Below are 11,686 nucleotides of genomic sequence, written 5' to 3' on the forward strand. Positions count from 1 at the left end.
GGGGGACAGGGTGAGTGGGGGGCAGGGTGAGTGGGGACAGGATGAGTGGGGGCAGGGTAAGTGGGGACAGGGAGAGTGGGGGACAGGGTGAGTGGGGGACAGGATAAGTGAGGACAGGGCAGGTGGGGGGCATGGTAACTAGGAGTAGGGTGAGTGGGGACAGGGAGAATGGGGGACAGGTTGAGTGGGGGCAGGGTAAGTGGCAGTGCTGAGCCCAGGAACACAGAAGTGGGTGCCTCTCGTGGGCCCAGGAAGCCCGTCGGGTGGAGTGGAAATTGGAGAAGTCTGGTGTCCTCCTGTGGCTGCTGGACCTGCGTGGGCTCCATGGCTGCAGGATTCCCGGAGTCCGGACCCATGGGTGGGCCCCAGGCCTCTGAGAGCACAGCTAAGAGCAGTCCCCTCCCCTGGGAGGCTGAGGCTCCCCTCTGAGCGGTGGGGTTTTGCTGTGGCTCCTCCTTGAAGGGGTAGCAGTGGCTCTGTTACTTCATGTTCACATCTGATCCTTGACTCAGGCGAGTTATTTTTACTGCCACCTACCACTGCCGCTAGCATTGTGACCCCCCTGACAGTACGCCCGGTGCTGCGCTGGGCAGTGGGCCGCCTTATCCCTTTGGTCCTCACAGCATCCTGGGCCGGTGCATCCTCCCCCGGCATGCAGGTAGCACTAAGGGGTCCGGAGGCAGCCGCCAGGGTCACGCCGCCGAAGGGCCCAGATGCCGTCAGTCCCGGTCTGGAGGCCTTCATCGTGGTAGAGTCTGTGTGGCCACCTGTGTTTGCATCTTTGAGAAACATCAGTCATTATGGATAGCACCGTTCATCCATGAGATTCCCGCGTTCCTAGTCTTCCTCTCTCTGTGACACCAGAAGGCCTGAGGCCCCGGACGGGGGTCCCTGGTCCTCTGACACCCCTGGGCTCAGGGAGGGGTCACACACCTCATTCTCAGGAGCTGGGTGGCTCTCCGTCCTGACCGAAGGAGCCTGGCCTGGCGGGGGGGCGGGGGTCCTATCAAACTCCTCTTCCCGCTTGTCGTCACTTTAGATTCAAAGACGGAAGTGTTCTGATGATGTGTTTCCAGGCAAACCCACCTGGGCACATACGAGGCAGCGGTCCTCAGACTTGCACGTGAAAGGAAAGCTGTTCTTAGACCTGCAGGGCCGGCACCGCTGAGCGAGGCATCTGATGGGACAGAGCAAGGCAGTTTGAATGTGTGGCCAACCAGCCTTACTTTGTATCTTGGAGAAGTGAAAATCCTATGTAATAAGGAGGGAATATGCTAATTCACTGCCCTGCCCTCAAAGATAGCAGCACCCACGGCCAATAAGGAGGTAATATGCTACTTGACTGCCCTGCCCTCAAAGATGGGAGCACCCCCAGCCAATAAGGAGGGAATATGCTAATTGACTGCCCTGCCCTCAAAGATGGGAGCACCCCCAGCCAATAAGGAGGGAATATGCTAATTGACTGCCCTGCCCTCAAAGATGGGAGCACCCACAGCCAATAAGGAGGGAATATGCTAATTGACTGCCCTGCCCTCAAAGATGGGAGCACCCCCAGCCAATAAGGAGGGAATATGCTAATTGACTGCCCTGCCCTCAAAGATGGGAGCACCCACAGCCAATAAGGAGGGAATATGCTAATTAACTGTCCCATCCTCAAAGATGTTGGCACCCACAGCCAATAAGGAGGAATATGCTAATAGACTGCCACGCCCTCAAAGATGGCAGCACCCTCAGCCACAAGATGGTGGCACCCAGTCCCCTCAGCCCCACGGGCCCGGTCTTGCACACATCTGTCTCTGGAACCCCCCAGTTTCTTCAGCCTCCCAGCACCCAGGGCTGCCCGAGGCTCAGTTAACCAGGGCTGGCCAAGGCTTGTGCTTCCAGCAATGGCAGCAGCAGAGGTGTGATGGGGTGTCACCTTCCCCTGATCACCAGGTTGCCTCCCACCCCTGAGGCTCCAGGCTGTGAGAGGGGGCAGGCCAGGCTGAGGGAACCCCCACTCCAGTGCATGAATTTTCATGCACCGGGCCTCTAGGTAAAACAGAGTTAAGGCCTATTTATCAGTTATACGATGTGGCTGCTGGCATATGAAGACTAGATACACATGTGTGTTGTTGCCTCCTGGAAGGAACAGGAAGGTGATGAGGAGGAAAGAACGTCTAGAGGGCAGCTTGCTACCCCTAAACGCCGAGTCTGGTGACCATTTGCTTGACGGCTAAAAACAGACTCGATGGGGCTGACTGTGGCGGCAGCCAGTGTCGGGGTGACCGCCGCGCGGTGTTGCGCGGAGGAGGCGCTCCTGGCCTCGTGGATGTGCCGTGTCCCCTCCAGCTCCATCGGGCCGGCAACCTTTCCCACAGAGGATCCGATAGCAGAGTTCAGGCTCTCGGGCCGTGGCCAGAGGGCAGCTACTGACGGCACTGAAAGGCAGAAGCCAGTGATGTGTCTCAGCGTGGGCCTGGCTGCCAGGACTCCCTTATTTGTGGACTTTGAAATTTGAATTTTGTATAGCTCATGAACTACTCCATTTCTTTATTTTTAATCCTCACCTGAGTGAGAGAGAAACATTGGTGTGAGAAAGCCACATCGATTGGCTGCCTCCCACACGTGCCCCCTGCCCCGGACCAGGGTCAGGGATCAAACCTGCAACACAGGTATGTGCCCTTGACTGGGAATCAAACCCATGACCCTTTGGTTCATGGGCTGGTGCTATAACCACTGAGCAACCGGCCAGGGCTACTATATTTCTTGTTATTTTTTCAACCATGTGAAGGGAGGAGTCCCCTCTTCACTCGGGCATGGAGCAGGTGTGGGCTGGACTCGGGCCCAGGTGCAGGCAAGCACAGCCCAGTCTTCCTCTCTTGGGAGTGATTATGGAGCAGAAACTAGAGGGGCCTGTGGCGCCATCTCTTGCCTCGGTAGTTGAAACTGCATTTTCACAGCATTTCAGAGAGGGGCACCTGCTATGTGCAGCGGCGTGCCCGCTGCCGAGGGCACAGGTGAGCTCGCACCATCCTCCCAGAGCTCAGAGCATGGGGAGAAACAGCCCGTGTTGGTAACTCGGCCCAGGTGTCGGGAACCAGGAAGGGCTGTGAGAGCCACTTTGTGAAATGCCTGCCATGTCCAAGCCCCCGCTGAGGTGAGTGTGGTGAGGGCAGGCACGTGGCCTAGGAGAGTGTGAGGGCCCCGGCCAGCTGGTTCTCCATGCGCTGCGCACGAGGGTCACCGGGCAGCTCGGAACTGAAGTGCTGTAGGGCGGCTGCCATGTGTCATAAGCCGCCTGGCACTGTCAGCCAAGGTTGAGGAGCCAAGACCCGGGGAGAGGGGGAGGGGGGGAGGGAGGAGGGGGCGGGCAGAGGTGTCTTTACCCAGAGGAGCAGGGCCCATGGTGGGAAGAAGCGGGTGCCCCGTGAAGGAAACTGAAGAAGGTGGGTGGGTGCAGTGAGGTCTGAAACGGGAAAGGGAAGGCGGTCTGAGTCCAGTAGAAAATCTTATCTCCTCTGCCCCTTCTCTCTCTCACAGTCAGAGTCAAGACAATTCGAGTTCCCAGGCAGCAACGGGGCTGGGGGACAGGCACCTCCAAGCCTCAGTGGGAGCAGGGCAGCCGTGGGCGGGGGTGACCTGCAGCGAGACTGTCCCAGGCGCTCCCTCTGGAAGGGGCGTGGTCAGGGAGGGAGTGGAGGCTCTCTCAGCCTCTCCTGGCCTCAGGTGGTGACAGGGCCTGGGGACACGTATGCAGCAGGTGCCTGGGGTTGGCACCTCGCCCTGTTCTTTCTGTTGTCACCTGCTCAGAAAATGCCTTTTCTCACTGGGGGTGGAGTCAAGCTCGGCCAGGCCCTGTACACCCCTAATTCTTGCTGGTGTTGGGGTGACGGCTCCTGCTGGGTTGTAGGATTCTGTGGCATCTCCCTGAGCCCAGAATGGTGGGCGGTGAGCACCGAGGCTCCCCGAGTGGGAACCCCAAGTGGGAGGGCAGCACCCCCTCCTCTTCCTCGGATGCAGTTGTGGTGTGAGTACCCCCGCCACCAGGAAGCAGGTATAGTTTCCTGGGTTTGGGTTAAGGGATCGCTCATTGGCGAGCACCTGCTCCTAACCAGGAGGACATTCCTGCAGCCAGGAGCACCCCCTGTGGCCCTGCGCTGTCACCAGGACTCTGCAGAGGGCTGGTGCCTGAGTGGGTGACAGTGATGGAGGGGCCCAGAGAAGTCCCCACAGGCTCAGGCCACAGCCCCTCCCAGAGCTGCCTGGAGCCCTTAAGCAGCCCGAGAACTCATACTTGAGCTTCAAAGGCCAGGGCAAAGCCTGGGAGGTGGGACCCTCTGCCCTGCACATGTGCACATACATGCACACTGTGTGTGTGCACACACGGTGTGTGACCACATGCATTGCGTACACAGTGAACATAGACATGCAGTGCATGCACACACATGGCACACACATGCACATGTTACACACATGTTGCATGCACACACAAACGGTGCGCACATGTGGTACATGGTGCACATGGACATACGGTACATGCATGACACACATGTGGTGCGTGCACACGTGGCACATACATGCAGTGTGCGCAGTGATCATTGGCGTGTGGTGCATGCACACATATGGTACACACGGTGCACATGGACATACGGTACATGCACACATGTGGCACATACATGGGGTGTGCTCACACAGATACACGCACCCCCCACGTGCCCTCACGCACACCTGCCCCACACCCGGTGCACACACAGGTGGAAGTCAACCTGGAGTTTGCCCACACAGCAGTCACCAGTGCAACAGTGGGAGCCGACCCTGGAGACGTGTCCAGGACACGGTCTGCCTTCCACACTCACGGGGGTTGGGTGGTTTTATGATATTGCTCACCCTGTGTGTGACCCCTCTGGTCCCTCTGCTCTGGCTCCTGGACGCCAGGTGACCCTGTGAGCCCAGGCAGGGCCACCTGTGCGCTTGTGGAACAGATGGGATGGGACTGGGTCTGTGTGGGAGGGAGGAGGTGCCTTTTCTGTCTTCACTGCTGTGGCTGTTCTCTGCCACATGTTGCCATGAGGGCTGGCCAGCCTCCCAGCCCCTCCACCCGCCCGCCCAAATGCTGGGCGTGAGGGCAGGAGCCCCCACTGTCTCCACGCCAGACACTGCGTGTTCCCGGGTCACTGTCCTCCATCTTCCTGTTCACGTCCATGTGGCATTTTCTTAAATAACTTAGGCAGCTTCGTACTCCATCGTGGGCTGTGAGAGGAGCTGCCACCCTGCTGTGTTCAGCGACCCGACATGCGTGGCCCTTTCCTCGGGACTTGGGCCGGGGCAGCGGGTCAGTCTGAATGCCAGGGCCGATGTGTGCATGTGTGTGCTCTCGATGTGGGTGCTTGCCTGCACACGTGTGTGCACATGTGCACTTGTGCGGGTGTGTTTATGTGCATGTGTGTGCAGGCATGTTCACGGCATGCTCCCTCTCTCTGGCTCCTCTGGATGACACAGGCTTGGCCTCGTGCTCCCCTCTGTGGCCCTCAGAAGGGAAAGGGCGGCGGTGGAAATGGGGCCGGAGAGGGCCGCCCACAGCTCCCCTACCCCAGCCAGTGTTTCCTAGCAACCGCCCTGCCACCAGGGCTATTTTGGGAACTGAAACTGTTCATTGAACAAGATGCTGAGCTGCAGCTCAGAGCCTGCTGGAAGCGGGGGCAGCCGGGCCTGCATGCTGGTGGCAGCTCCGCTGAGTCCTACGGAGGCCGAGACCGTGGCGCCCCCCAGGCCAGTGTTCTGACCGGCTTGTCACTGATGTTGATGAGGAGGGAGAGGGGTCATTGTGACAGCAGCACGACAGTGGTGGCAGCAAATGTCCGCGTCTTCTAAAACTTGTGTCCGTGTCTGGAACGGCGGTGGCAGCCCCACAGGAAGCACGAGGCCCGGGGACCCGGGGCTGCGATGCCGGCGCGTCTCGGCCGCACTCCCTCGCTTGGTGCTGCTGTCATTCTCTTCCTCCCGAGGCCCAACCGAGCGAGCAAGCCGGCGGCGAGGCGGTCACAACTGTGTGTCAGGCATGACAAGCCAGTCCTGAGAGGGGCGAGGAGCGAGTTTTGAGCCTGTGACATCAAGTTTTGTCCACTAGGCAAGAGACCTGCTGGCGCTTGTCTGGGTCAGAGGTCCGTGGCAAGCTCTAGTTGTGGTCACAAACCATAGCCTGTTTTTATAAGGCCCTGAGCAGAGAATGGTTTTTAAACTTAAAGGATTTTTGTGAAAATCAAGGAAGAAAATGCAGCATGGACCGTATGGCACATGGCCCACAGTCTAAACGATTGTCCCTTTCTAGGAAAAGCTTGCCGGCCCCTGGCCTGGACCCCGGTCAGGCGACATGGCTGTGCAATGTGAGCATTCTAGTCCACATCTGCAGACTGCCTCCTCCCCCAGGAGACAGGTGTGCCGCGGAGGGGATGTGATGAGCCGTGTCACAGCTCAGATCCCTCGTGTGCTGCATGCATGGGTCTGGTAATGTGCCCTGGGCGTGGGGCAGGCCCTGTAAGGGAGCCTGTTGTTATCACCTGGGCACGTGGGCCTAGGCCTAGTGACCAGACCCTCACCACCTCCTCCCCATCGAGCACTCTCATCAGTCGCCCGCCGTGTGGCTCGGTTGGAGGATCATCCTGTGCAACGAGAGGTCGTGGGTTCCATTCCCCACCAGGGACAAACCTAGATTTCGGGTTTGCTCCCCGGTCAGGGCGTGTACAGGAGGCAACCGGTTGATGAGTCTCTCTCACATCGATGTTTCCCCCACGCCCCTAAAATTAACAAACACATATCCTCAAATGAGGATTTTTTTTAAAACCCTCATCAACAGTGATAATGGCAATTGCTTGCAGCCTGCAGGATGCTCTCGAGTCCCAGTCCAGGCCAACGTCCCTGTCCTCACCCTGCTGCCTCCGGGCTGCGCGAACCTGTGCAGGTCACTCTGCCACTCTGCACTGCGATGGCCCGATGGCACGGCTGTGGGGACGAGGGGGTCCTACAGGGACTGTGGTGTGTGTCTCAGATGGGGCACGTTTTCAGCTGCAGAGTCTCCCAGCCTGGACTGCTACCTGTGGCTGTGGGACCAGGACCAGTTACTATGTTCCTGAGTGCCGGGCCCCTCATCAGTAAGATGTGACCCTGAAGGGCCAGGGGTCAGACCCTCAAAGGCTCCACAGCTGAGCCCCAAGCAAGGAGAGCCCAGGACCTCCTCTCATCCCTGCTAGGTGCCTGGTGTCATCCTTCTGGGACCCCTGCTCTGTAATGCCCCGGTTCTTGGCAGCCCCCCCCACCCCATTCCTGGGCTCTTGAGCCTCAGAATGTGAGTTAAAGGGGTAAGGGTCATGGCTTATTGCTCTCTGCCCTCCTGGGGCCGCCTGGTGCCGGATGCACAGTGGGTAGTGAGAAACACTGTGTAGTGGAGACCCATGGGGCAGGGGTGCGGGGGTGAATCTGTTCCTGTAGCCACAATGTCACCTAACAAACAACCCCAGACCCTGGGGGCATTTGTTGTCACCTGTCTGGGTGGACCTTGGCTGGCAGGATGGAGGCAGCTCAGCCCTGCCCCCCCAGCCATGCGTCCCCCAGCCCTAGCCAGGTGTGTCCTCGAGGTGGGCCAAGTACAAGGAGCAGCAGGCAGGAGTGCGCATCGCTTTTGAGGCCGCTGTTGTGTCAAACCTGCTGGTGTCCCACTGACCAAAGCAAGCCATGGGGCAGAGTCCAGGGTTAGGGGGGAGGCATCCAAAGGTGCAGACATGGGTGGGGGTCATTGTCCAGTCTCCACCGGTGTCGGAGTGAGAGGGCACAGGCAGGTTGCAGAGGCTGAGGGGTGTTGCGATGCTCGGTGCTGCCTCAGGAAGACAGGGTGTGTGCAGGGATTCCAGGCCCAGGCAGGCACATGCCCAGCAAGGCTTTGGCAGGGATAAAGCTGCAGAGCTCTGGCCAGAGTTGTTCAGTGGTTAGAGCATCGACACCAAATGGTCGCAGGTTTGATTCCAGGTCAAGGATACATACCTCGATTATGGGTTCCCACCCTGCCCCCATTCAGGCATGCGCCGGGGCCACCAGTTGATGTGTCTCCCTCACATCAATGTTTCTATCTCCCCTCCCTCCCTTCTACTCTCTGATAAAAAGCAATGGAAAAAATATCCTCAGGTGAGGATTAACCAGAAAACATATAGAGCATGCAGGGAGGGAGGACAGGCTAGGCTAACAGTGCATCTCCTTGCAGATGCTGAAAGCAGAATGGGCCACCGAGCCACACAGAGTGAGCCATCCACTCCCAAGCAGCAGTTTCCAGAAGATGCCCAGCCAGGAACCCCCTCGGCCACCGGGACGGACCAGGCTTCCCTGGAGGAGCCGCTGTCCTCAGACTCCCTCTCAGAGGATGCAGGTACCAGCTGGAGACCATGTGGGGTGGAGCTGCTCCCAGGATGGCCATTGGCCTGGGCCCGGGCTCCATCAGGAGCTATCCTCAAGGCACAACCGCGGCCTGGCTCGAGGTCCGCCACACTCTGCCATGCGGTTGGGTTTAAATGTTTCCCGGAGCATTTTCAAACTGTGTTCTCCCAAGTCTGGCATAGCCAGTAAATGGAAGTGCTCACATGCTCGCAGGTGGCCACCATGCACCTTCCTCTGGACACCTTTGCTTCTTCACTGGGAACTTTCGGAAGTTTTTCCCCAAGGAGCCAGTGTCCAGTGGGAGCAACGTCGTTGAGCCCATGACCATAGGGCAGAACGGAGGTGGAGGGGCCCACAGCATCCTCCACAGGTTGCAGCCTCCACAGAGGCTGCCTCTGTCAGAGACAGGACTTCAGTGCCTGCCGTGTGGTGCCCTGGCAGGGTGGCTGCTGGTGAAGCCCAGCATGCCAGCTCCTCCAGTGGGGAGGTGCTTCTCGCCACTTCTCCGCCAGGTGTGCTTGTTGCACTGCTCCAAGCTTCATTGGTTCCCTCTGTTCCAGGGACAAATGGTGGGGCCTGTTCAGGGGAAGGACTCACTCAGTGTGGCAGGAACTGTGCTGATTACTGGAGATGGTGGTGGTGGTAGTGATAGCGGTGGTGATGGTGGCGGTGATGGTGGTGATGGTGCTGGTGATGATGGTGCTGGTGGTAGTGGTGGTGGTGATGGCAGTGATCGTGATGGTGGTGGTGGTGGTGGTGATGGCGGTGATGGTGATTGTGGTGGTGATGGTAGTGAGATGGTGGTGATGGTGATGATGGTGCTTGTGGTAGTGGTGGTGGTGATGGCAGTGATCGTGATGGTGGTGGTGGTGGTGGTGATGGCGGTGATGGTTGTAGTGGTGATGATCATTGGTTTAATTGAATAGACTGGGTCATTGGCAGCTGAGAAAGGAGAGACAAAGGAGATGATGGAGGGGAAGGCAAGCACGAACCCAGCAAAGACACCTGTGGGTGCTTTGAGGTGACCACCCCCTGCTCTCTGACCTCTTAGCAGTGTTTGTGGAGGTGTCTCCCAGGAGACTTCACTGTGGAGCAGGAAGCCTGTCCCCCAGTAAAGCTTCTGCTGTAAACATGGCAGGCACAGTGTGAGGGCTAGAACTTCAGCTGTGTCCCTGCAGTTGTGGGATGTTGGAAGCCCAGGCCACGAGGACAGGCTCACCAGGGCTTCTGTGGATGGTGAGGTCTTCTGCTTCACAGCCGGGCGAGCATCTGTCCTCGGCTGCCTTCTCCGGCCCAGTGAGGCTCTCCCTGTGCTTCTCCCCATGGCCCCACCCACAGTGTCCCTTCAGCCTTTGTAGGCACCTACCAAGAGGGGCTGGGTGTGCCTCTCCAGTTTCACCCTGACGTGGGGAAACAATGTGTTTGGGGTCTGAAGAGTCGTGGCTGGTGGGACACCCTGGCCTCTCCTGCAGAGGCCCTTTGGGCACCGGGGTCCTGCCATCCCCCAGGCATCAGCCTTCAGTCAGGGTGGAGGTTGGTGGGATTCCCGTGGCCTAACTCAGCGTTGCCCTCGGCCACTGAGCCTGCTGCTCTGCGAGGCAGCTGCCCGGCCTGCTGCTCTGCGAGGCAGCTGCCCGGCCTGCTGCTGGCACCTGGCGCTCCTCCGTGGCAGGGTCTTCCTGCTTGTTGGGCTCTGAGGAATGTGCCGGCTCCCATCAAGGCCCGTTAACCCCAGGCGCTCTTGCTATCCAGATGGTTCGGGCATGGATTTCAGAGCAGACTTGGTTTGTTGAGCACAAATTTGTTCCTAAGAATCTTTTTGTGGGCGGGACATGCTATTGAGTCTGGGGTCATCCTCCCAGGGTGATGGGAGAAGGGGAGCATCTGTGGCTTCACGTCTAGATCTGAGCCCTGCACTGGGGTTTGCTGAGTGTTCAGTGGGTGCGCAGCTCCCTCTGCTGGCCAGGGCAGGACAGAGACAGCCCTGAGGGAGGGTTCCCCAAATCAGAGAATACCCAGAGCTCTATCTTCTAAGGTTTTTTTCCCCCCATACTTGAGATTTTAAGGGGTGTTAACATTTCAGTTTCGACACGATTCCAAACTATAATGGTAGCTACACACACTCTCATAGGCGATGCAGAGGAAGATGCAGGCTGAGAGAGGAGGAGAGGCAAGCCCCTCAGGCAGGTCAGGAAGCACGGGGTCTCTGTGCAGTGAGTGTAGACTAGGTTTCTGGAGAGGCTTTGGAGGAGGACTTTGAGCGTTGCTGGTGTGTGGAGTCCCAGGGCCTTCTGAGCAGAAGGGGGGCGGCATTCCACCTCTGCTCGTGGGGTGGGACACCTCTGTGGAGCCGTTAGAAACCTGCCCTCTGAGGCAGAGCCGAGGCTGCCTTCTGCAGTCGGGGGGGGGTGGGGGTTCCTTCTCAGGTTGTGCTCCGAGGCCAGTGGGAGGGCCAGCCCTTCTATGGCAATGTCTCCATTTCCACGAGCTTCACAAGAGAAAGGTCCTGGCCTGAGAGGTTTGCCACTTCCGGCACGGACATTAAAATAATAGAAATGGTGATAAGTAATGGGATCCACGGGACATACCACGCATGCTCCCAGAGTCTGTGGACGTTCCCTAAGCACAGGGATCCTGCCCCGTCCGCAGCACATGCTTTCAGCACCACGGACAGCACTCCGCGCCTGCCTGCCTGAGGGGGTCCCATGGATGTGTGGATGGGTGGGTCCACTCTGATTTTAGGGTTCACTCTGAAAGGTTGTTCCCGGATATTAGTATCCTCAGGTGGTTGTAAAAACGAAACAGCCAGGGCCTTGCACAGGCCTGGGCACCTGGGGTCCGAGGGGCGCACAGGAGGTTGCCTCTCACATCAGGGAGGGAGGAAGGGAGGGAGCAAAGGGTGCAGGGACAGTAGATTTATGTTTGAGACAGGATTGCCCCTGTCTGATGGCCTCAGTTTCCCCTGTAAACCTGGAGGTGAGGCTGCATGGCAGGAGGGAGGTGGGAAACTGGAGCAGGAAAAAGCCAGGAGAGGTGTGAAGCAGAGAGACTGAGGGCGGAGGCTGAGCTGCGTGCGGGGTTCGGGGGAGGTCCTGAGGCGGCTGAGGCTGGGCCTGTGTGGTACCTCCGCAGGGGTGCGATCATGGAGACTCCATCAGAGATGGGGCTCTTCAGGATTTAAATGGAAAGGAAGTCAGGCAGAGGACCTGCTGTGGTGGATGGTGGAGATTGAGCTGGGTGGAGAGAGTGGAAGGGGGAGGGTTGATGGGTTGGGAGAAAGCAG

General features: G+C 58.6%; 1 protein-coding gene across 2 annotated transcripts in view; it reads left to right on the plus strand.

Annotated features, from left to right (window-relative positions):
* PHACTR3 (phosphatase and actin regulator 3) overlaps positions 1–11,686 on the plus strand; it is a 104,661-nt gene that overhangs the window by 38,977 nt on the left and 53,998 nt on the right. For both annotated transcript variants that reach the window (XM_006767245.2, XM_015566209.1), the window contains one exon: positions 8,234–8,395. In XM_006767245.2, the coding sequence (XP_006767308.1) occupies positions 8,234–8,395 (162 nt within the window). The remainder of the gene's footprint in view (positions 1–8,233; positions 8,396–11,686) is intronic.

This window comes from Myotis davidii, unplaced genomic scaffold, assembly GCF_000327345.1.
Source record: "Myotis davidii unplaced genomic scaffold, ASM32734v1 scaffold262, whole genome shotgun sequence".
Lineage (NCBI taxonomy): Eukaryota > Metazoa > Chordata > Mammalia > Chiroptera > Vespertilionidae > Myotis > Myotis davidii.